General features: G+C 46.2%; 1 protein-coding gene and 1 long non-coding RNA gene across 2 annotated transcripts in view; one reads left to right on the top strand and one right to left on the bottom strand.

The window, feature by feature from the left end:
* ACO2 (aconitase 2) overlaps positions 1–24,245 on the top strand; it is a 49,890-nt gene that overhangs the window by 13,395 nt on the left and 12,250 nt on the right. The window contains exons 2-4 of the mRNA XM_057741446.1: positions 13,743–13,879; positions 18,121–18,379; positions 22,002–22,094. Coding sequence (XP_057597429.1) covers positions 13,743–13,879; positions 18,121–18,379; positions 22,002–22,094 — 489 coding nt within the window. The remainder of the gene's footprint in view (positions 1–13,742; positions 13,880–18,120; positions 18,380–22,001; positions 22,095–24,245) is intronic.
* LOC130856690 (uncharacterized) lies at positions 5,225–18,126 on the bottom strand. The gene is made up of 3 exons (XR_009054654.1): positions 16,448–18,126; positions 12,022–12,154; positions 5,225–6,465 (listed from the first exon to the last, which is right to left on the bottom strand). It is a non-coding gene; the product is annotated as an uncharacterized LOC130856690 (long non-coding RNA).

The raw sequence follows: 24,245 nt of genomic DNA, 5'->3' as shown, positions 1-24,245 counted from the left end.
CTCCAGCCAAGCTGGCTTTCTCTTTCTTCTTTCAACTACAAGTGCCTCCCTGCCGTGGGGCCTTTGCACATGCTGTTCTCTCTGCCTGCCAGGGTCCCTGGGTTCCTCCTCCTAAACTGCACTTTATTTGCTAGGCTAGTCATGTTTCAGTTCTCACATTCAGTATCGCTTTCTTGGAAAGCCCCTCCCCCAGTCTAGATTAGGTTCTCCAGCTTTATACTGTTATTGCTGCTTGGCCTTTCTTTCACAGCACTTCTCATATTGTTGCTTCCGTTGTCTCTTGAGTGATTACTTGATATCTGTCTTCTCCACTAAATTGTAAATTCAGCAGTGGAGGGGCTGTGTCTGTCTTGCTTATCTCATTAATTCAGGCACCACAGCACAAATTCTGGGGCTGGATAAATGTTTATTTAATGAATCAGTACTACTTCAATTTTAATTAGTGTGGTAGAAAAAGTATTGACTTGAGAATTAAGTGACTTGAGTTCTGCTGCAGACTGCTGTTAACTAGGTATGTGTGACCTTGGGCACTCTTCATCCGTCAAATGAAGAAAAGATATTTGGTGATCTGAAGTCACCTTGGGTTCTGATAATCTATGATTCTGTTGATAGATGAATCATTTAATTAGCCAAGTTCTAGAAGGATGGGACCTAGGAAGAGAATCCACTTGGGTGTCAGACAGGCAAACTCCCAATCTCCCTCCTAAGCCTTTTCTTCCTGTTGCCTTCCCCGTATCAGTTTATAGCAGCTCCATTCTACCAGTTACTCAGGCCCCAAGCCTCAGTGGTATTCTTGACTTTTATGCCCCTTGGCCAGTTTGTCGGCAAATCTATTGTTAGTACTTTCAGAATATATCCAGGCTTCAGCCCCTTCTCACCACCTCCACCAGTATGACTGTGGTCCAAATCACCGTCATCTTTGACTGGGATATTGTGTTGGCCTCCTATCTGGTTTCCCTGCTTCCTTCTATTCTACATACAGCAGCCAGAATAATCCTTGTAAATAAGTCAAACCATGTAATTCTCATTCAGAATTCTCCATTGACTTCTCATCTCACTCAGAGCAAAGTCCAGAATCAGCAGTCTGATGCCCTGCTACCTCTTGGTCTTACCTCTTTTTGTACTCCTTGTTTATTATGCTCTGGCCACCCTGGCTTCCTTGCTGTTCTTCCCTCCCTGCCCTCCCCCCGCCCCCATTTTTTTTAAATTTAAAAAATTGACTATTTTAGAATTTTAAGTGTACAGTAGCATCGAGTACATTCACATTGTTGCACAACTGTCACCACCAGCCGTCTCCAGAACTTTTTCATCTTCCCAGTCTGAGACTCTGTACCCATTAGATGCTAACTCCCCATTTCCCTGTCCCCCCAGCTCCTGGCACCCACTATTCTGCTTTCCGTCTCTATGAACTTAATTACTCCAGGTACCTCATTATAACTGTAATCATACAGTATTTGTCCTTTTGTAACTGGCTTATGTCAATAAGCATAATGTCTTCAAGGTTCATCTGTGTTGTAGTCTGTGTCAGATTCTTTTACAAATCCTTTTTTAGGGCTAACTAACATTCCATTGTATTACCACATGCTGTTTGTTCATCATCCATCAGTGGACACTTGGGTGAGTTGCTTCCACTTTTTAGCTATTGCGAATAGTGCTGCTATCAAGGTGGGTGTACAGATGTCTCCTTGTTTTTCGAACACAAGGGGCACTGCCTTACTTTGGAGGACCCTTATGCTTTCTGTCTAGAATACTTTTCCTTCAGATACCTGTAGGTTGACCTTTTGTCAGGTCCTTGTTCAATGTCGCCTTCTCACTGAAGTCCTTACCAACTCTCCTACGTTAAATTGTACCTCTGCCCACTTCCCTGGCTCCCTCTCCCATTGCTCCTGTTTCATTCTCTCTTGTGACACTGAAGTTTGACTTGTTTCTCTGTCTCTTCTTGTCTGTCTCCCCCCAACCTCCTGGAATGTCAGTCCTAAGAGGGTGGGGGGTATTTTACCATTTTGTTCATTGCTGTATCCCCAGTGCCTAGAACAGTGCCTGGCCCCATAGTCACTCAGTAACTAGTTGATAGCTGGACAGATGAATGAGTGAACAAATGGGTAAGGTTTGGGGTGGGGGGCAGGGGGTGGGGAGAGACAGAATGACAGTGAAGATAGATGTTTTCCACCAGCATCAACCCTGCTTATTGTTCCTCATATTTCTGGCTGCTACTGAGATTTTAAGGGTAATATTAAAACCTAGCCTTTTCTTCCTCCTTGTATCTTATTTTCCAGTGACTGCTTCTGTCCCCCAGAGAGTTTTGTTCTGGAAAGTTGCATGGTAGAGGGCACCAAAGTGCACACAGGATCCAGAGGCACCACGTGAGGTCGCAGGTTTTAACTTTTTTGAAGTAAGGACACCAAAAACAACAACCACCAAAACCAAACCAAAACAAAAAAAAAAATCAGCAAGTCAACCTCTACTATCAACATTATTTCTTAAAAGGGCCTTTTTAACATCAAAAGTATAGGAAGGAAAGACTCAGAACAAAGGACGTGTTTTAAATATAATAAATTTGACTTAAAAAAAACAACTTGCTACATTGTCTTTTTTTCCTCATTTTCCTGGTGGATAGTTGTGTGCAGACAGGCACCAAGTGGGTGGGGTGAGGTTTGGGGGCCTCTGGTGCAGTAAGTAGAGTGCGCAGAGAGCCTGGTGATGCTCTGCAAATGTCTGCTGTTTGGCTTTCATGTTTGTAAGTAATTTTTTTAAAAGTTGAGTTATAATTGGCATACAACATTGTATTAGTTTCAGGTACACAGCATAATGATTATATATTTGTATGTATTGCAAAACGATCACCACAATAAGTCTAGGTAATGTCCATCACTATACATATTATGTAACTAATATTTTTAATTGGAAGTTCTCCAAAGTAGTGTTTTCAAACTGCCTGTGTTGACCTGTTATTGGATCATGAAATCAGTGGGGTGCAAGTTGCTTTAAGAAAAAGATGAATGCTAAGTGAAAAAAGCCAGATACAGAAGGCCACCTATTGTATGATTTCATTTACATTAAGTATCTATAGTAGACAAATCCATAGAAACAGAAAGCAGATCAGCGATTGCCAGCAGGTGCGACAGGGAGGCTGAGGAGGAAAAGGAGCAGCTGCTCCGTGTGTCCAAGGCTTGCTTTGGGCGACGGAGAGTTTCTGGACCTAGATAGTGATGGTTGCACAACATTGTGAACGCACTGAATTGTACATTTAATAGTTACAATGGTAAATTTTATGTATGTGTATTTTACCACAATGAAAATAATAGAATAAAAAGTATCAGTGTACATTGCACATGTCAGGTATTTAGTGAAACTTTGAGTTACACACTCTCAGTACCTGCTGCTGGATCACAAGGTAACATGTATTTTGTGCTTGTGTGTTTTCAGTCAAAATGTGAAAGTCTTCTCTCAAAGGGTCCTTTTAGCTCGGAACATCCCGTGGCCAATATTTGGATGTTGCTGGGATACAGTGGACTTTGAATGACCTCCTCCTTCCCTGATGACTCCACAAATGCCATGTGATTTTGAGCAAATCACTCATTCTCTCTGTTTGGCTTTTGCATCTTTAGCCAGTGTTTTTGATTGAACCCAAACATGATCTTGTTTAAGCCCTAAGGAAGTTGTAGCCTCTTTTTCACTTAACCACTCATACTTCCCTGCCTTCACTGACACCTGTACCTAACACATACAATAGCCACTCTGACACACTACTGCACCTTCTGTTTTTGTGTCTGTCTTATCCCATCAAATTGTGGTCTTGAGGGTAGGGAGAATGTGGTGGTGTTCTAGAGTCTAGTGTGGTACAGCTAAGCTTTACAGGTGTGCTGTACACACACACCCCCCTTCCACCCCTCAGCAGCTGAGGCTGCTGGTTGCCTTCCAGCAGCAACTTGTTTACCAAAAAGAATTATTTTGTTCTTGAGCTTTCACTTGAAAAAGTTTGAGAGGCATGTGGAAACAGTTTCTGGCATTATTTGTTAAACAACAGGGATTATTCTCCCTATTTTATATATATTTTAAAATAAGAGTAAACAGTTTGACCAGGCAGGGAGCTGATAATAAATGGGCGGTGTTCTGAGTCTGGCATGCATTCTGTGACACCACGCTGGGTTGCATTTGATGTGTGCTCACATGCGTACTATTACGTCCACACCTGTGTGTAAATGAAGGTGAAGGCTGTGGCTACTCCAGGAAGACCTGAGCTCTGGGCGTTTTTTTCTTGGTACAGATAAATCTGTTCTGACATTGCTGTGCTTTCCTCTAGGCCTTTGGGGAATAAATGGGTTTATCTGAGAGCCTGCTTACTGGGGAGGAATATTTATAGAATCTCTGGGCTGGAAAGTACTTTGGAGAACATCTAGTCCAGTGGTTCCCAGATATGGCTGTATCAGGGTAACCTGTAATCTTTACTGATGCTTAAGGGCCTAAAAGATGTTTCAGTGAAACCTCCCAGGTGATCTTGATGCAGCCAGAATGATCTGCTTCTCCCATTTTATAGAATTGGAAAAGAGGGCACGGAAAGGCTAGATTATTTGTACAAGGGTACATTGTGACTGAGCTCGGAGGCCAGGTCTCTGGACTCCAAACCTCTGAATGTTCCTTCTTGGCCCCCACTGCCCCCTGTCACGTCGGGATCTCACTGTCCCCCATACCGCGTAGGGAAATGACCCAGGGGCAGGCGCTCTGAGCTTGGTGCCTTCACCCGAATGTTGGATTTCAAAATTGGAGTTCACAAACAAAAATATAGTGATACTAGGGAACTTTGATTTTTTCTACACCGCTGAAAACAGCTTGCTGTTAGTCTCTTTTCGCCCACACAGTAACACCTTAATACAAATTTGGGGAATTATAGGAGAAAATAATTTTCCATATTAACCCAAACTGTTTTCATAATGTTCATTTCCTTTACATATTTAGAGCCTCAGATATGGAATTACTGGTTGAAAGGTATGGATGTTCCTGTGGGCATCTTATTGACAAGCTGCTTTATGAAAAGACTGAATTATTTTGCTTTTAGTCCACAGCAAGCAGTCTGCAAGGATATCTGTCTGTGGTGCCGAGTGTTTAATTTTTAGTTAAAAACTAATGTTGGTTACATCCTTTCTAATTATAAGAAGTACTGTAATGAGTCTTTTGTAGAAAATTTGGAAAATATAGAAAAGTCAAGAAGGACATTTAAGCCATTATGTCTAGCACATGGATTTAACCATACTTGATGCCTTACTTAAAAGATTTTTTGTCATGAATTTTTACACATAAGGAAATAGTACAAGGAACACCCATATACCTACCATCTAGAGTCAACAGTTATCAACATTTTGTGTTATGTTTCATCTGTATATTTTTAATTATTGTTTTCCCGGACCATTTCAGAAGAAAGTAAGGGCATTGTGATACCTAATTCCTAAAAACTTCAACATTCATCTCTTACAAATAAGTCAATTAGCTATATAACTACAATATCATTTTCTTAATTTCCCCACTTCTCCCCAAAATGTCCTTGGTTACTGTCTCTTTCCAAATCAAAATCTAATAAAAAATTTGCATGCTGCATTGATTTTACTTTTTTAGGCTCTCTTAATCTGGAACAACCCCTCCGCACTCCCACCCCTTCACACACACACCATTTTCCCCCATGACATTGACTTTTGAAAGAGACCAGGCCAGATTCTGTAGACTGTCCACATTCTGGATGTAATTGATTATTCTTTTATTCCCTGCATTTCCCTTAAACTGGAAGTAAGGTTCCAAAGCTTTCTTAGATTCAGGTTAAACTTTTTTTTTAAAAAAATACATTTATTTATTGGCTGCGTTGGGTCTTGGTTGCTGCACACGGGCTTTCTCTATTTGTGGTGAGTGGGGGCTACTCTTCATTGTGGTGCTCAGGCTTCTCATTGCAGCAGGTTCTCCTGTTGCATAGCACTGGGCTCTAGGTGCATGGGCTTCAGTAGTTGCGGCACATGGGCTCAGTAGTTGTGGCTCATGGACTTAGCTGCTCTGTGGCATGTGGGATCTTCCTGGAGCAAGGCTCGAACTCATGTCCCCTGCATTGGCAGGCGGATTCTTAACCACTGCGCCACCTAGGAAGCCGTAAACATTTTTTGACAAGAAGTCTTCATAGGTAATGCTGTCCCATCAGAAGGCACGAATGTAAAGTAGTCTTGCTCTTGGTGATGCTCTTTGATCTCTGGGTTAAGGTGGTGGTAACCAGATTCCTCTAGTGGGAAGGTATATTTTTTCCCTTTTCCTTAGGAGTGATAAATTCCTGTAAGTTAACTTGCTGAAACAAAGGGTTTGCATGTTTTTAAAAAACAGAACACTTGATCGTTGTCCAGGTACTCCTAGCTGATGCCGCTGTGTACGCTACACGACAGTCAGCATGCTCTTCTGCACCGATCTGTCTTGTTCTTTCTTTTGTTTTTTTCCCTGATTACAAAAGAAACTCACATATATCATGCAGCATTTAAAAGTTACAAAAACACTGGGCCTAGAACATAAAAGTGCCCATAATTCTAATCTCTAGAGATAATTGCTGTGAACAGTTTAGGTATATCATTTCAATTTTTTTCTAAATATATTCACATTTGTTAATTACTATTATTATACAGAAATGGGCCCATACCATACTACTGTTTTGCTGCTTCTTATTTTCACTGAATGTGTCATGGAATTTTTTTTCCTGCCAGTAAAGGTAGATCTTTTTAAAATTATGGTAAAATATATGTAACATGAAATTTGACATTTTAACCATTTTTAACTGTTCAATTCAGTGGCATTAACTATATTCACAATGTTGTAAGACCACCACCATTATCTTATTCTTGAATAAACAGCTGTAGAATGGCATTCCTTCATGGCATTCCTTCAGAATTTGTTCAATCAGTGCCTTATTTTTGGACAGTTGGGTTGTTCTTTTAGAAATAGTGATGTAGAGAACATCCTTGCCAGTATCTATGCTCATTTAAGTAAGTATTTTATAAGATAGCTTCCTGGAAGAGGGAAAGCTAGTCAAAAAGAACAAACACTTTACATTTTAATAGGTATTGCCTAATTGTCTTTCAAAAAATGTTCAACCTGTTTACAATCTAACCAAAGGCATCTGAGCCTGGTAAATTATTGATTTGTCTTGTTAACTGTTTGCTCTCACAAGGTTAACTGAACTTGGTCTGTATTTAACCTTGCTCAATAAAGAAGAACTGGTTGGTAAAGTAAAAGCAACATTCATTGGTTTAATTAACTGATATTTATGTAGCACCTCTTGTGTATCAGACCTGCTATTCAAGACAGGGGAATTTTGTTATGAGTAAACAGATGCAATCCCTCCCTTAGTTTATCTTACAAACTTAGTGGAGACAGATAGTATCTCACAAATGAACATCAGGAGGTAGTAAATGTGCGTGTATGATAGGAGGCTCTGCTTGGGTTGAGAGTTCAAGAAGATTCTCTAAGAAAGTGAAATTAATTTGGAACGTAGAGGATCAATGGGAATTACCTACACAAACAAAGGGTAGATTAGGAAGGGGTGGGCAGGGGACATTCTAAGCAGATAAAACGGCATGTGCAAAGGCCCAGTGGGGGCGCCATTTAGACTTTGTACTGGCTAAGGAAGTTCAGCATGTTTGGTGCCCCAGAGGAAGGCAAATTCTGAATTATTCAGAGACCAAATACATGTGGTCGCACTGCCAGAACCCCATAAGCAGAAGGGGTTTCAGAGGGATGGGAGGTTTTCCAAGACAAATTCTAAGAAACTGCAAGTAGTCTGAAGGAGAGGCAGAAGAGATGCACCTACATACCTCAGCTTAGATTTTTAGAATGTCTTGGCCAAAGTTGGAAGGAGAAATACTATGGCAGCTAGAATACATCAGAAGGCGGTCAAGAACATCAAAGGCCCAGATGAGCTAAGGCTAATCAACCAAAAGCTGTGTTTGCAGTAAGCAAAATAAGAGGCATGCCCCTTCTGCCAGAATCCAGAAAAGGAACACAACCTCATCACATCTAATTTTGTGTCTGTCTCCTCCATGAAGGAAAATAATACAACATATATTGAGCATATATTATATGAACCGCTCTGTGCCAAACACTTAGATTATTTCATTTAATATTAACACTGATATCTCCATGTTCTCTATTGTGAAGCTAAGGCTTGGCAAGGCTAAATAACTTGTCTAGGGCCACAGCCGGTTAGTGGTGGTTCTGGGTTGGTCTTCAGTCTGAACCATCACACCATGCTACCTTCTAATGGGAAAGGATAGGCTATGTGGGGTAAGAGGGTAGCAGAATCCAGGGGAACTGGCTCGTGTTAGAAAGAGACAAGCCTGCGTTTGAGTCCTGGATTCACTGCTTATCACGTGTAAGACTTCTGACTTAAACTTTCTGCTCTTCAGTTTCCACATCTGTAAGATGAGAATAACAGTTACCTTGCACCACTATGGGAATTCAAAATTAGGCACAGAAAATGCTTGGCCTAGAGCAGGCACTTGATAAGTAATGGCTGTTTTTATTTTTATTCTAAGACCACCCATAGCCTAGTCTTCATTTTGCATGTGAGCTATACGTGGTCCATGAATGAATGATACATGGTGTCCTTGCCCTTCAAGTCAGTCTTTGGGGTAAGCATATGAGTATGATCAGCCTCTTCAGAGTTATATGTGACATTTTATACACTTTAAACCGCTCACAGTTTGACTTTGAAGCAGGGAGTGAGGCTGAGATTCCACCCTTTACAGGTGTGAAAAACTGAGGCCTGGAGGAACAAGTGAATTGCTTAAGGTCTTACAGCCAAGCTAACATCTTTTTACTCTTTTGTTGCGATTAGTTGATTAGTGAAACAGTGAGTTGTGTGTGTTGATTTCTGTAGGGCAATTGACAGGTCAGTCAGGCTGTCCTTAATCACAAAACAGAAGCGATGGCTTAGTGATATTTTAGTCAGGTAAGGTTATTGTGGGTTGAAGACCTGGGCCTGGCGAGTGTCACTAAATAGATCACTGTTGGCCTGACCAACATCCACCCTGGGCTGGAATGGGTCACATTTGTACTGAGACTTGGATGAACAGCGTGAGAGCTATGCTTACTGCATGTGGGGCTGGCACGCAGTGGGAAGGCCAGCCTGTCAGGACTTGGGGTGACTGACCCGGACTCCTGTAGACCACAAGGGGCTGGAGGCGGACAGAAACTGGTGCTGAATTTAAATCAAGATTAAGGTAGAGCTCTCCACAGAAAACCAAGTCCGTAGCACAGTGCAGCTTGAGCAGTCAGTGAGGAAGAAGGCTGTTGAGGTGTCAGGAGGAAGGAATTGATGTGTGTGTCAGCAGTGAGGTGGACTGTCACAGGCTTAATAACAAGGGAGGTGACTGTCCCTTTGCCCTCAGCACAGGGCATTGTCGGGTTACTGCAGAATTCAGAAACATGCCATGTAAAGGAAGAGCTGAAAAACTCAGGGCTGCTCTTGGCCTAAAGAAGAGGAAATTTAGAGAGGACAGTAGGTCCTGTCTTGAAATAATTGAACTGAGTCGTTGACCTGGTTAGAGTTTAGGATTATGTTGTTTTTTTTGCATTCAGTGGCTTGCGGGATCTTAGCTCCTCCACCAGGGATTGAACCCAGGCCCATTCAGTGAAAGTGCTGAGTCCTAATCACTTTACCACCAGGGAATTCCCAGGATTATGTATTTTTAACAACTCAGGAGATTCTGTTGCTTCTGAGGTCTGGGAAGCAATGTCCTGAGGAAGACAGGTTGTGTTTATTTCATACAGTCCAGAGGGCAGACCCTCAACTGAAAAAGCACACTGTGCAAGGAAACAGAGGGAGGGAGAATATTTTGAAAATTTTCAGAAATGGATTGGTGGTCCTGTGGGATGATGAAATCCTGACATGGGAAGGGGTCCAGATTTTAAAATATATAAATAGCTTTTTAGAAAAAATGACTTGAACATTCAGGTTGTTCAGGCTTCCTAAAAACTCTTGCCATCGTTATGAATGTATAAATCTGAACCATCCTGTGTGGCAACTAAGCTTTAAATTAGTTAAAATTGAGTAACATTAAAAGTTCCACTCCTGGAAACAACAAATGTTGGAGAGGGTGTGGAGAAAAGGGAACTCTCCTGCACTGTTGGTGGGATTGTAAGTTGGTACAGCCACTATGGAAAACAATTTGGAGGTTCCTTAAAAAACTACAAATAGAACTACCATATGATCCAGTAATCCCACTACTGGGCATATACCCAAAGAAAACCATAATCCCAAAAGAAACACGTACCATAATGTTTATTGCAGCACTATTTACAATAGCCAGGACATGGAAGCAACCTAAATGCCCATCAACAAATGAATGGATAAAGAAGATGTGGCATATTATACAATGGAATATTACTCAGCTATAAAAAGGGATGAGATGGAGCTATATGTTATGAGGTGGATAGAACTACAGTCTGTCATACAGAGTGAAGTAAGTCAGAAAGAGAAAGACAAATATTGTATGCTAACTCACATATACGGAATCTAAAAAGGGTACTGATGAACTCAGTGACGAGAATAAGGACACAGATGCAGAGAATGGACTGGAGAACTCGAGGTTTGGGAGGGGGCGGGGGGTGAAGGGGAAGCTGAGACGAAGTGAGAGAGTAGCACAGACATATATATACTACCAACTATAAAATAGATAGCCAGTGGGAAGTTGTTATATAACAAAGGGTGTTCAACTCAAGGATGAAAGATGCCTTAGAGGACTGGGATGGGGAGGATGGGGGGGACTCGAGGGAGGGTGGTGGGGGACTCGAGGGAGGGAGGGAATACGGGGATATGTGTATAAAAACAGATGATTGAACTTGGTGTACCCCCCCCCAAAAGTAATAAATAAATTAAAAAAAAAAAGTTCCACTCCTCAGTCACACCCCGCACACTTTGATTGCCCCGCAGCCACACGTGGTTGGTGGCTACCGTATTGGACAGTGAGGATCTAGAACATGCCTGTCATGGCGGGAAGGCCTGTTGGGCAGCGCTGGCTGTTGTGAACAGGCGTTTGCACATAGTTGGTGAGCAGAGCAGTATCGTGATTAAGGATTGAACATGTAGATGTTCATTTGTTATTAACACTGTGGAGTTTACCTCCTTTTTAGGGGCAAAGCTTAGGGGAGGGCCTGGGGCAAGAGCAGAAAGTGGGCCAGTCAGGTTGGATTTGTGTCCTGGTTGCTGCTTTGTGTGGCCTTGGTCACTCCATGAGGGCCTCAGTTGCCTCACTTGGAAAATGGGCTAATCATAGGCGCCAGTCACTTCACCGGGTGGCTGTGAGGTTAGGTGGATGTGACTCACACAGAGTGCTTAGCACAGTGCGGGCCTCACAGCAGGCACTAGTAAACGTTCTTTTTTTATCCCAAAGTTGTGTTCTGTGTGAACATATTATTTTGTCCTTTTTTTTTCAATCAGCATCATTACTTAAATCTGTTTGTAAGTATTGATATGTATCCGTAGATTGCTTAGTTGTCCCCTTACTTTTAGGCATTTGGTGCTTTACCTTTTCTCTACACTATAATTATGATTACAGTTATTTGTTTTGCTTACTAGGCCAGACACTTGGTATTGTTATACCCATTTTTATTTCTAAAGTAACTGAAGTTTAGGGCAGTTAATTTATAAAAAGAAAGCAATAGATCTATTTATAGACATTGGAAAGATGTCAAAGATAAGGTGATAAATGAAAAAAAAGCAAGTTGCAGGATAACTTACATAGCTTCTCATTTGTGTGAAAAACACAGAGGAGGCTGAGTGTGTGCTTATAAATGCACAGGGGTAATAATAGAGACTGTGCCGAGTACTTTATGTTATCTCCTAACCCTCACAATAGCTCTGTGTGGAAATGACTGCTTAGGGTAAATTGTCTTAGCTGACTCAGGTAGTAAATGGCATGCCAGCTTCAAGTCCAGGGCCCCCGACTCTACCGCTGTGCATGGGGCCCCCTACTGTAGTGGCAGCAGCAGCAGCGGCCATACCTGCAGCTGCAGTGTCCCACGTTCCTCCTCTACACGGGCTGTTGAAAGTCCTTTGGGACTTCGCTGGCGGTCCAGTGGTTAACACTCCGTGCTTCCACTGCAGGGGGCACAGGTTCCATCCCTGGTCAGGGAACTAAGATCCCACATGCCACGCAGCCAAAAAGAAAAGAAAAGAAAAGAAAGTCTTTTGATTGGTGGGTTCTTTGCCTATACCCAGTAGGGCAGAGAGTGAGGGTCCCTTGGTGGATTTTGAGCTGGAGGGCAAGTGGATCTGAAGTTTGCATTGGGAGCTCACTCCTGCTATGGCGGGTTTTCGGGGTGGTGGTTGGGGGTATTATTTCCTAGTGGGGTCTGCTCTCTTCACCGGGTGAGCTGAGTAGGGAGTGGCAGCTGTGCACTTGTATTGGTTCAGATGCTGAGGTCGGCAGGGTTTGGATTTAAATGTCCAGGTGACATATAGAAGGGACACTGGGGCAGGGGCTTGAGCTTTGCTTCTTTCCTTGCCCAAGGATATGACCTCCTAAACAGGGAACACCATTGTTCTTTCCCTCTGTCACTTCTTTGCGTTCATTTATTCTTCCTGGGTCACAGTGTACCCTGTGAAGTTTGTCATCCACAGTTTAAAATTAAGTAATACAGACCCCGTCATAACAATCATTTATCTGTTGCTGTATAACAAGTTGTTGCTCCCAAACTTAGAGGATTAAAACAACAGTAAACATTTCTCGCTCACGGTTCCTGTGGGCCAGGAATTTGGGAGCGTATTGGCTGGGTGGTTCTGGCTCAGAGTTGCTCAAGAAATTGCAGTCCAGAGATTGTTGGCCAGAACCCTGGTTATCTGAAGGCTTAGGCTGTGGCTGGAGCACTTGCTTGCAAGATGATGTGCTGATACGCCTAGCAGCGTGGTGCTGGATTTTGGCGAGAGGCTTCAGTTCCTCTCTAGGAGGGCCTCTCAGGACTGCTTAAATGTTTTAACAGCAGTGGTGACTGTTTTCCCCCAGAGCAATCAGAGAGAGAGCCAGACGGAAGTGATCCTTTTTATGACCTAGCCTCAGAGGTCCCGTGGCATCACTGTACCACATTCTGTCCAGTCAGTTGGTAAGTCTGCTGCACGTTCCAGGGGAGCAGGATTAGGTGCCACCTTTTCAAGGGATGAGGAAGCATCCAAAGCTCATGTACAGGTTTTCCTCACTGCGTTTTCCATCTGTCCAACCTTTAGTTATTAAATCTCTGTTATGTGTCAGGTAGTCCAGATACAGATAAAGAAGACAAATGAAGCTTGATCCCAAGCCTTAAGGAACTTATAGCACAGGCAGAGTAGCAGCCACCATTTGGGTGGTGCTTTAGAGCTTAATGAGAATGTCCACGTATGTTCTCATTCAGCCTTCCCAGTAACTATATGATCGCTGCAGCTGGCTGTATCCCCATTGCCCATCTTTTCTGGCCCTCAGATGATGGAGGATTTTCTTAAGTGCATAGAACTTGGCTTTGATCCCAGAAATTCTGACTATAAATCCCTTGCACTTTCTCCTACCACAGGCTGTGTTCCTTGTGGCTGCTGTCTCATCCCGTGCCTTGGGTGAGGAAACCGAGGCTGCAGTCACTGAATAGCTCTTGACATTTGAATTCCTTGCGTTTTTCACCATTCTGTGCCATCTCTCAGGGGTGGACTACCCTAAATACTCCACTGACAGTAGTCACTGTTGTCTTTCTTCTTGCAGAAAGCCCTGGGTGTGCGGCAGTACCATGTGGCCTCAGTCCTGTGCCAACGGGCCAAGGTGGCCATGAGCCACTTTGAGCCCAATGAGTACATCCGCTACGACCTGCTCGAGAAGAACATTAACATTGTCCGCAAACGGTAAGGCTGCAGGGCGAGCTGTGGAGACTGCGAGAGGGTGTTGGTGCTTCTGGTGCCGCCTGCACCTTTCAGGCAGTGTAGGACGTGCTTGGCAAAGGATGGTTGGTGATGGTGGCAGGATCAAGGCACTTAGGGTACAACGGTCCCTGCTGAGGGAAGGTGTTCCGGGTCAGAGAGGACCTGCTGCCCTCTTTGCCAAGGAAAAATCTGTTATCAAGAAGCCTGGAGATGTGGGCCCTAGGGAAGGTCTCGGCACTATTTGGTGCTGTGGCCCAAACCTCCTAGCCACCCTTTCTAGGACAGACGACTAGCCCTGGGCCAGTCCTCTGGGATCTGCTAGGCCCAGGGACTTCAGAAATACGTATATTTCCTCTTTGGTGCATAAGCCCAGGGGAGAGCTCAGCCTTGAGACGCAGAAGAACACTCGGGTGGGATCTTGAGCCTGTCTTTTTTTCTGGACCTCTCTTTGCTCATTTGGTAAAATGGCAACCATCTTTGCACTGCTCTTCTGAGTGCCAGGTTCTGGGCTAGTTGCTGGCACAGGAGGGATGGGTAAGATACCAGAAGAAGGTGAGGAGTGGAGTCTGGTAGTACATACCAACCAGCACTGCTTTGGGAACCTGAACGGCTGCAGGCAGAGCTGTGCGCTTGCCTGTTTGGTGACATGACCCTGGGAGTACGAGAGAACCACCGTGAGTACACAGTATCCCCATTAACAGCTGATGAGTGGGCTCAGTGGACAAGGCCACAGAGCGAGTGAGTGATGGGACCTTGTCTTCAGGCCCTCATCCAGTGCTCTGGCAACTATCCCACACTTGCTCTCTGTTGCCACTTTGCTTCCTCTTTACTGGCATCCTCACTTCAGCTTTAGGGGTAAGGGGCTGTCTTGGTCTTTATCTCCAGCAGCCTCTAGCATGGCCTCACCTGTTACAGTAAGGACCTCTTAGTGTACATCGAGGATGTCCACCTGAGTTGGGTGGTGTAGGCCTTGCCCCTCAAAATGTGGCCCTGGGTCAGCAGCTTGGGCATCAACAGGCAGCAGCGGGAGCTCGTTAGACGTGCAGAACCTGTGGCGCCAGCCCAGACCCACTGAGCCAGAATTCGCAGTTTTAACAGGAGCCCCAGGTGACTGGAGTGCACATCAAAATGTGAGAAGCGCTGGTCAGGTTCCCAGCTGGTTCCAGTGTGCAGTCAAGGTTGAAACCACTGTCCTCATCACTATGCGACCTTGTACAAATACTTTTTTCCCAGAAAACACTATTTTGTTTATTCTTAGAGCTCTCAGGTCACAGCTCAGAGGAGACATAATAGATTTTCCTTTAGTCTGCAAAACACTTCACCCCTGCTCTTCATCATGCTGAGAAGGAGAGTTAACATAGACGCTTGCTTTGAGATAACTTGACAAAAGAATGTTCACCATTTTGTCTTTGCTTTAAAAAGTTAAACTGCCTTTTAAAGTACTGGCAATTTTTTTTTTTTTTTGGTTTTAATTTTATGAGCAAAATCAACCCTCTCCCTAAAATTTTTCCTTTGCCTTTTTATTCCAATCCTGCGCTAACCAGAAAAATCCAATCAATAACTTTTAGCATTTTCCAGATTAGTACAGACAAGGGATGTTCCATTTTCGTTGTTGCCATAGAGGAGTGGTTCTCATCGGGGGTGGGGGATGAGGGGCTGATTTTTGTCCCCCAGGGGAATTTGTCTGGAGACGTAAGTTGTCATAACCCCGGGGTGGGGTGGTGGTTTATTGTTACCTAGTGGGTAGAGGCCAAGAATACTGTCAGACATCCTACAGCGCAGAAGACAGCCCCCACAATAAAGAATCATCTGGCCCAGACTGTCAGTCGTGCCACAGTTGAGAAACGCTTCCACAGAGAAAGAAGGCAGAAGTGGGGCTGTTCTGAAAAGATGCTAATGGATTAAAATAGATGTAAGAATGTTTTAGAGGGCCAGGGGACTTGCAGGGGGACAATTCCTCCACCCTGTGACTGTGACAGGAGGGGCCTGAATCTGTTCCTGGGAACTGGGTCTCTGTCATCCAGTGGGGGCGGAGGGGGCAGAATAGATGAACATAGAGGACCCGTTTTGCCATTCTCAGTTAATCCTCAAGGAAAGGTGATGATGAACTTGTCCTTAGGCCTTTGTCATCGTCAGGCTTTTTTATACAACTTCAGGCATTTGCTGTCAAGGTCTTTGGTTTTAAAGCCCATGTGCTATTTTTCACCTCCCCTGGGATGCAGAAAGAGGGGCTGTGCTGCCTGCAGTGAGTCACTGCCTGTACACCAGCCTTGGAGATGCTGCCCCAAAAGGGGGCAGGCTGTACTTCAGGCCAGTGCTATTTTTATTCAAGGTCCTCATGACAGCAGAACTGAGAGATTTTTGGAATTACCAGTGGCTCTGCTGTTGCCCACAGAGCCAGCACCCTAGAGGACTCTTGCTCTCAAAGGGTTAGGTAAACCTGGGAGTGAGGGGCTGGAACCCAGGCTGGCAGAAGGACACTCCTCTGCTTTCCCAGCAGAGTTGTGCTGGTAATAGCGATAGAAATAATAACAGTAAGTGAACACTCACCTGCAGTCCGGGCCCTGTGCTGAATTTCCGGCTGCTGTTGAAAGACAGTATAAGGCCACGTAAAGAGCCTGGAGATTGGAGCCACGGTGGCTCCTTGCATTCTACCTCTGCCGCTCACTAGCTGATGCCCAGGGTCAAGTTCCGTCAGCTCACCATACTTCAGTTTGCGCATCTGTGTTGTGAGGATAAAGTGAGTTATACACATCAGAGTGTTTAGGGCAGCGCTGGGCTAAAAGGAAGTGCTAGGATAAAGCTGTAACGACAGGAAGCAGGTCAGTAGTTGCTTGGGGATGGGGGCAGGAGGGAGGGATTATAAGGGGAACAAGGAGACTTTTGGGTGATGGATGTGTTCATGATCTTGACCTTGGTGATGATTTCACAGGTGTATTCATGTGTCACAACCTATCAATTGTATACTTTAAATATGTGCAATTTATTATACACCAGTTATACCTCAATAAAGCTATTTAAAAACAAGTATGTGCTATATAAGTGCTATCTGTTATCTCTTGCCAATGTGAGCCGTGGACTTTAGAGGTGGACTAGTGAGCTCCCTGGGAGGGGCAATGGCTTATTTGGTTACACGGTGGGTTTAGTAATAGCATCAGGTATAAACACAGAGCCTCTGACTCCTACTCTGATACACACACACACACACACACGTACGTGTATATATGTATTTTGTGGTTTGTTGGATGTGAATGGAACTCTGCCCCTTCCGAGGAGGCCTCAGGTTTGGCCTAAGCTTTGAGAATGGTGGAAGGCAGAGCATGAGGTCCAGGTAGACAGGGTGGCAGCTGTGCCGAGCAGGCAGCAGCAGGGAGCCTCAAGGTGGGGGGGTGAGAGTTGGCCAGCACTGAGCTCAGTCTGCGTGGGGGAGGCTGTCGCCAGATGGCCACTGAGTCCCGGCAGGAGCTGCACCTCCCCAGGGGCTCTGACAAGGAAGGGAAGGGTGGGACCTACAGGGAAACAGGGTCTAGGAAGAGGGTCTCGTGAGAGGCCGGAGGCAGTTACTGTTCTTGAGAGGCACAGCCACACCCATCTTAATGGGGTGAGAGCAAGTGGGGGCTAATGGGAAAGGCTTCAGCATAACAGGGTAAGGAGGCCTCTAACACCTGCAGTGGAAGGTTCTGGGTGGAGGGTGGGGCGGGTTGCGTGAGAGGATGCTGGTGTGGAGTCTCTGTGCCTTAGCGGGGCTAACTGCACAGGGCAGTTGGTCGTGGACAGAGAGAAGTAGAAGATCCGAGGTGAGGCTCTGACTGTGAACTTGAGCTTTGAATATCACTGCTGACTCTCCGTTACCTCTTGGTCATTTTACTAAATGATAAGGATACAGTAAGGATTAAATGGTGAGACATACATGAAATAAGTGCTTGTTAGATAATAGCAGTTAATATGCTGGAAAAGCAAATATCCTTTAAGGAAAAAAAAAACCGTGCCCCCTCTTGTGATGTTGTCATTCATCAAGTGATTTTGGACCTAGTGAGTGCCAGCGCTGTGCCGTGTGCTGGAGGCACCACAGTGAGCAGCACCGACTCGTCTCCACCCTCGTGGAGCGTAGGGTCCCCCGCCCTGCCGGCTGTCAGGATTGCCGTGTGCGCAGAGAGGGTATCGCTCTGGGCGGCAGGGGATTGTGCAGCCAGTACCAGGCCACTCCTCCCTTCTGCCACCAGATTGAACCGGCCCCTGACCCTCTCAGAGAAGATCGTGTATGGACATCTGGATGACCCAGCCAACCAGGAGATCGAGCGGGGCAAGACGTACCTGCGTCTGCGGCCTGACCGCGTGGCCATGCAGGATGCCACGGCCCAGATGGCCATGCTGCAGTTCATCAGCAGTGGACTGCCCAAGGTGGCCGTGCCGTCCACCATCCACTGTGACCATCTGATTGAGGCCCAGCTCGGGGGTGAGAAAGACCTGCGGCGGGCCAAGGTGAGCTGAAGGTGGCATGGCAGCGGGGGGTGGGGGTGGGGAGGCCGTGGGTGTGACATGGAATGAGAGACAAAACCCTTGAACTAGGGCATTGCCCCCAAATGCTAATGGACTCTTTGGTTTAGTCTTTTTTGTTTTTTTTTAATTTATTTTTGCTATCTTCTACTTCTCAAAATACCATTTGTTCTTTGTGAACATGTTAGAAAATACTGAGAAAACCTAAAGAGAACAAAAATCATCCTTAATCTTACCATACTAAAGGTATTCTTTTCAGGTCCTTTTTCTGTAATAAAGCAGAATATTTTATAAGAAAAACAGTGCAGATATCAGGTCCTGATCCATATCGCCAGTTGCTCTGGAGACGGGACTTTAAAGTTCCTCGCTGCCAGCACCGCATGGGATCAGTCGTGCTCTCGTCTGGCCCCCGGGGACCTTGTCAGGGGGGCAGGCGAGTAGTGGGCAGTTGGTAAATTTAAGGTGGCCAAGGCGTGTGCAGCCAGGCCCCGCAGCTGCATGGGGGTGAGGTTAGGGCCAGACCCTTATCCCAGCTCCCACTCAGGGCCCTCTCTTACTGACTGACCCGCTTTGTCGGCTTTCTTCTTCTGTGAGTTTTGCTTAACAAGGTAGAAGGGGCTGCACTCCACGCTGAAGAGTTTTCCCCTTGGATTCTCCTCACTCTTCCTTATGAAACCAAATTCATGCTCCTTCCTCCAGACTCTGCTTGTGGTACCTGTGTGTGTGCCTGCTCTTGGCTACAGCAGGTCTCTCCCAGCTCTGGGCCTCCACCCTCTCCACCCCCCGCAGTGGAAGTGGGCACTGCTCTTGGGGGGCCATTGGCAGGGGCTGAATGCTGGCAGACTGCGGCCTGACTGGGCACAGAGCAGGCACGCAATTGAAAGTGCTTCGCTCCCAGGGTCAGCACAGCTCAGAGAGCCTCTCAGACCCATGGGAAACGCTCAGGGCAGCTTTCCCATTCCAGTCCCTCCTTCCTACCCTGGCCCGCTCATTTGTGTCCTGGTGGCACAGCGGCTCCACTCAGCTGAAAGAGCCCAGCTTGCTGCTCGGTGGTTTCCATGTTAGCAGCAGTGGTGGTGGTAACTGGTAACATTGCAGGGGATGCTACGGTGCTGGGAACTGGGTCTTCTTCAGCCCTAGGGATAAATGACTGTCCACAGCAGGGCCACCACCTTCAGGGTCCATCCCTTCCCTTACTTTATGGATTTAAAATCTACCTTTTGGAGATGAGATTCACAGAATCATAGGATTTCAGAACCCATTCCCTCATTTGTTTAACAAATGTTCACTGAACATTAATTATATACCAGGCGCTGTGCTAGGTGCTGGGCCTCAGAGTGAACACGACAGACGGGGCCTCTGCCTTCTGCCTTCATGGATCTTAGAGTCCGGTAGGGAGACAGAAGCTAGATGATCACACAGATTGGTAGCTGCCAACTTGGGAGAGTGTGGAACTCTGAAAATATAAGAAAGATGTCTGATTCAGACTTTGCGGGGGGAAGGACAGCCTCTTTTGAGGATGTAACATGTAAGCTGAGATGTGAACAGATAAGGAAGAACATTCTAGACAGAGCAGAGTACCTAAAGGCCTCGAGGAGGAAGAAACCTGATGCGTTTGTGGAGTGGCAAGGGGGCCTTTGGGGCTGGAGCTCTGCGGTGGGTGGGGGCAGGTGCAGGCAAGGCCTTGAGGACTGTGGGCACCATCCTAGGAGTCGCTGAGGGGTTCAGGCAGGAGAGGGATATGGTCAGATTTACATGTAGTTGTAAAGGGTCCCTCTGGTTGGAGCTCAGGGAGGCAGAGTGACCTGTCCAGGGGCACACAGACCACCGGAGAAGTATCTAGGCTGAGTTCAGGTTGAGAATCTCCTGCACCACTCTGGCTGCCCCGCTGCCTCTTCCCCACACGCGTAGACACACGAGCAAATGCATCCACACAGCCACCTGCCTCCTGGTCTCGGTACCAATTTTTTTTTTTTTTTTTTAGGTTCCGTATATATGAGTTAGCATACAATATTTGTTTTTCTCTTTCTGGCTTACTTCACTCTGTATGACAGACTCTAGGTCTATCAGCCTCATTACATATAGCTCCATTTCATTCCTTTTTATAGCTGAGTAATATACCATTGTATATATATGCCACATCTTCTTTATCCATTCATTTGTTGATGGGCATTTAGGTTGCTTCCATGTCCTGGCTATTGTAAATAGTGCTGCAATAAACATTACGGTACATGTTTCTTTTTGGATTATGCTTTTCTCTGGGTATATGCCCAGTCGGTACCAATTTTATAAGTGACTGATTTATAACTGAAAAAACCCAATATATTAATTATTAATCAGAAAGAGTCTGCTGTAGAGACCTAAGTTCTTTGTCTGCCATTCTTTCACTTGGGGGAACCACATGGGCCCTCAGAAGGATGCATGGTTGGTCTGGAGTTTAAATGAAGAGGGCCACCTGGTTTTGAGGGTGTTTTATGGAGGGCCCAGCAGAGCCCACAGTAGGTCCCTTCTCTGTGTTGGAGCGCAGCTCTCCCACTCCTAGAGGCTAGCAGGTCTCATTTCCTACTTCCTCCTTTGTGACTCTGTGCTGTCCACTGTGGTCCCATCCCTTTTGTCCCTGGGGACATGCCATGTCTTCCAGATAAACTCTTGGCTTCATATCCATGTGCTGGGAAATGTTCCCTCCTCGCAGAGGAAATTGCCTTTGAATTATAGGCATATTGGGTACCATCCTATTGTTTGTTTTGTTGAAACCTGTAGTTCAGAACATGGTCCATTTGACAGTCTTTCATTTGGGGCCCATCAAACATATTACCAAGTGTTGAGCACCTACCACATGCCAGACAGTGGTCTAGGTATTCTGAGATGTAGTCTCTGTAACAGAGGTAGTTTTATTTTTATTACAATGTAGCACTCAGCTCTGTGGTTGGACAGGCCTGGGTTCAAACACTGGCTCCTCTGTTTAACCCTGGGGTCTCCAGCAAGTTATTTCACCTCTGAGTTTCTGTTTTTGCAGGTATAAAATGGGCTTGGTGACAGTGTTTCCCTCCCTCGTGGGATGGGCCGTGAGGACATTTAGGTAGTGCCATGTGTATAGTGGGCATTCAGTAAATATCAGCCAGGGTTACAGATGAGGCATCCGAGGCTCTGATGGGGAAACAACACCCAGCACGAGGCGTGGTGGGACCGGGTTGTCCACTCCATGCCACTGCTTCCCTTTGACAGTGACCCTCCCCCGCACCATGCCCCAGTTAGTCCTGTGGCGGTATGCCTCCCCCTCACTGCAGGTCTTGGCTGAGGACTTGAGTGCCAGAGGGACCCTTCTACAAATAAGGAAACTGAGACCCAGGGCAGGGAAGGGATTTGTTCTGGACCCACTCCCTGGCCAGGTGTCACAGAACTGGGCTCTGTCTCTGTTCCCTGGTCTCTCTCCTGGGCCTGCCAGCTGAGACTATGGGCCAGCATCCAGGCCCTTTTGGAATTGTTTGTAGAACGCCTCCAGGAGAGGGCCCATCTTCACAGTGCCAGCATTCAGAGTCATGGGGGGGGGGGGGGGAGGAGGGGAAACTGTGTTACTAATGCCCTGGTTATTGATTTGTCTCAATAGGACATAAACCAGGAAGTGTATAATTTCCTGGCAACTGCAGGTGCCAAGTACGGGGTGGGCTTCTGGAGGCCTGGCTCTGGAATCATTCACCAGGTAAAGTGGGGCCTGGCCTGCCTTTGGGGGTGGGCAGGGGAGAGGGCTGCCCTTGGGGAACCAGGGAGCACCTCCAGGCCGGTGGGAGCCGGGGGCTCAGGCGGGCATGTGGGTGACATTTTCATCAGCCCTTAGACTCCTCTGCTTTCATTTTAAAATTAATTTTCATTGTGTCAAGTTATACATTCTCACTCTCCGTGCGCGAAATTAAAATAGTCCCTTCTGACCAGCATTTTAAGGTTGACATGTTTGGTGCTGCACCTTCTTCTAGGCATGATGGTATTGTATTGTCTTCTGTTGTGCTTTTGTCCACAAGTGTTATGCTTTGCTGCGTGGATAGCTAACATTTGATGCACACGTGCCGTGCACCAGGCACTCTGCAGATAGTGACTTCCTCGGTGCGCACCATGACACACCTAACAGATGAGGAAACTGAGGCACGGAGAAGTGACTCTCCTTGCCCAGGGACACCCATCTGGCCGATTGTGGAGCCCGCCTTCGCATCCAGGCAGCCTGGCCCTGGAGCCAGTGCCCTGCCCCGCTGTGCTGCTTTACGGCCTCCTGTCACACTGGGAGCTCTTCCCCTCTCAGGGCACAGAGTGCTCCTCAGATTCTTTTGCCCCCTTGCTGGTGTTCTAGAGGATGGAGGCCACAGTCACATGGCCACATCATCCAGGAGTTCTCCTGGGGTCTCCCCAAGGATGAATTTTCTCCTGATAGGCAGTTCTATCAGGTGCGCATGTGTGTGTGTTTCTAGGGAGATCAGTGATTAGCTTTCATCAGTGATGTCTGTTCAGGAGTTCTGACTGCTTTGTGGGATGTGCTGGTTTGTGTCCATTTGCTGTCCCTCCTGTATGTGAACCTGCCTCTTTGTACCTTCCCAAGGTGACCTGTCGCCCCACCTCTATCCCAGGCCTCACTTTCAGGCCTTCCTTCAGGATGAGCTGAGTCAGGCTGGAATCCGACCCTGCACGGGCTCACAGCGCTGCCCCACTCTGAAACCAGAGCCACAGATCACCACTCTGCCCTTTCAAACCATCGCCCTTGCTAGGAAGGGGCTCCCTGGGAATGGCAGGTCACATTGGTCTGCAGGGGCCAGAAAGCCTCTCTGAGCAGCAGGGCGAGGGAGTCAGGTGGACCCAACGTTAGCCTTTTGTCGTCAAGGGGACCCCAATCCAAGTGTCCCACATTTCACCAGGCTGTTTTGGCAGCTTCTAGGCCAAAGTTAGGGGTCATGAGTGATGGCAGCTCACACCTGCCACTGGCCGCCAGCTAAACATACAGCCTGATATATTTCTTTTAAAAAGAAAATTCCCAGGAATCGTGATCTCGGTGCAGCTTTACTTTTCTCTCCTCCTAGATGTTAGGCAGCTTTAATCCGCCATATCCTGATCAAACCTTAATCCCTGTCCTTCTGCCTTGAAAGCCCTGGCAGATCCTTCCTCCTCCACAGTTCTGCTTTCCCATTACCTCTGTGAAGTTCTGCCCTCTGGTGCCCAGCATTGGAGATCTCTTGTGATCTTGCGTGGGACCCTTCAAATTATGGCCACAGTGTGTGCTGAGTGTGCCCCATGGGGACAGGCACTGTGGCTTATTTATTCCTCTCTAGCTCTGGGCCCGGCGTCAGGTCAGTACAGAATAGGTCCTCAGTGTACGTGTGTCATACAGATAGATGGTTGAATTTACAGTTTTATGTTCTAGACGTTAGTCCAGCCTAAAAATACACTTCTCTTCCACCACGGCCCCATCTGCTTAAGTGTCCAGCTGACCACGGAGGTCACTGTCACAACCAGCTTCTCTGTGATGCTTTCTGCAGTCCTCGGGTCTGCACTGACCTCTCATTTCTGGATGTGGACCACACTCACGGTCTACACCGTGTGACCACACTGAATTCTATGTGTCTGGTCTTCACTTTTACAATCTTGAGGAGCTCTAGGGATTAATTAGTTTTAAATCTTTGTATGTGGCCAAGGAAAGGAGGGCTGGAGAAATGAAACAAACAGTGTTCTCTCCAACAGTTGTTTTTTTGGTAGGGATTTCCTGTGTGTTGGCCTATTCTCCCAGTCAGCTGCCTTGTTTCTGGAGAAGGAACCAGGTCTTCTAACTTTCTACATCCCGTCGAACCTTGCTGAGTCTGCTGGGCTGATGCCT

Source organism: Hippopotamus amphibius, chromosome 7 (assembly GCF_030028045.1).
Source record: "Hippopotamus amphibius kiboko isolate mHipAmp2 chromosome 7, mHipAmp2.hap2, whole genome shotgun sequence".
NCBI lineage: Eukaryota > Metazoa > Chordata > Mammalia > Artiodactyla > Hippopotamidae > Hippopotamus > Hippopotamus amphibius.
This window is presented reverse-complemented; position numbering and strand designations above follow the sequence as displayed.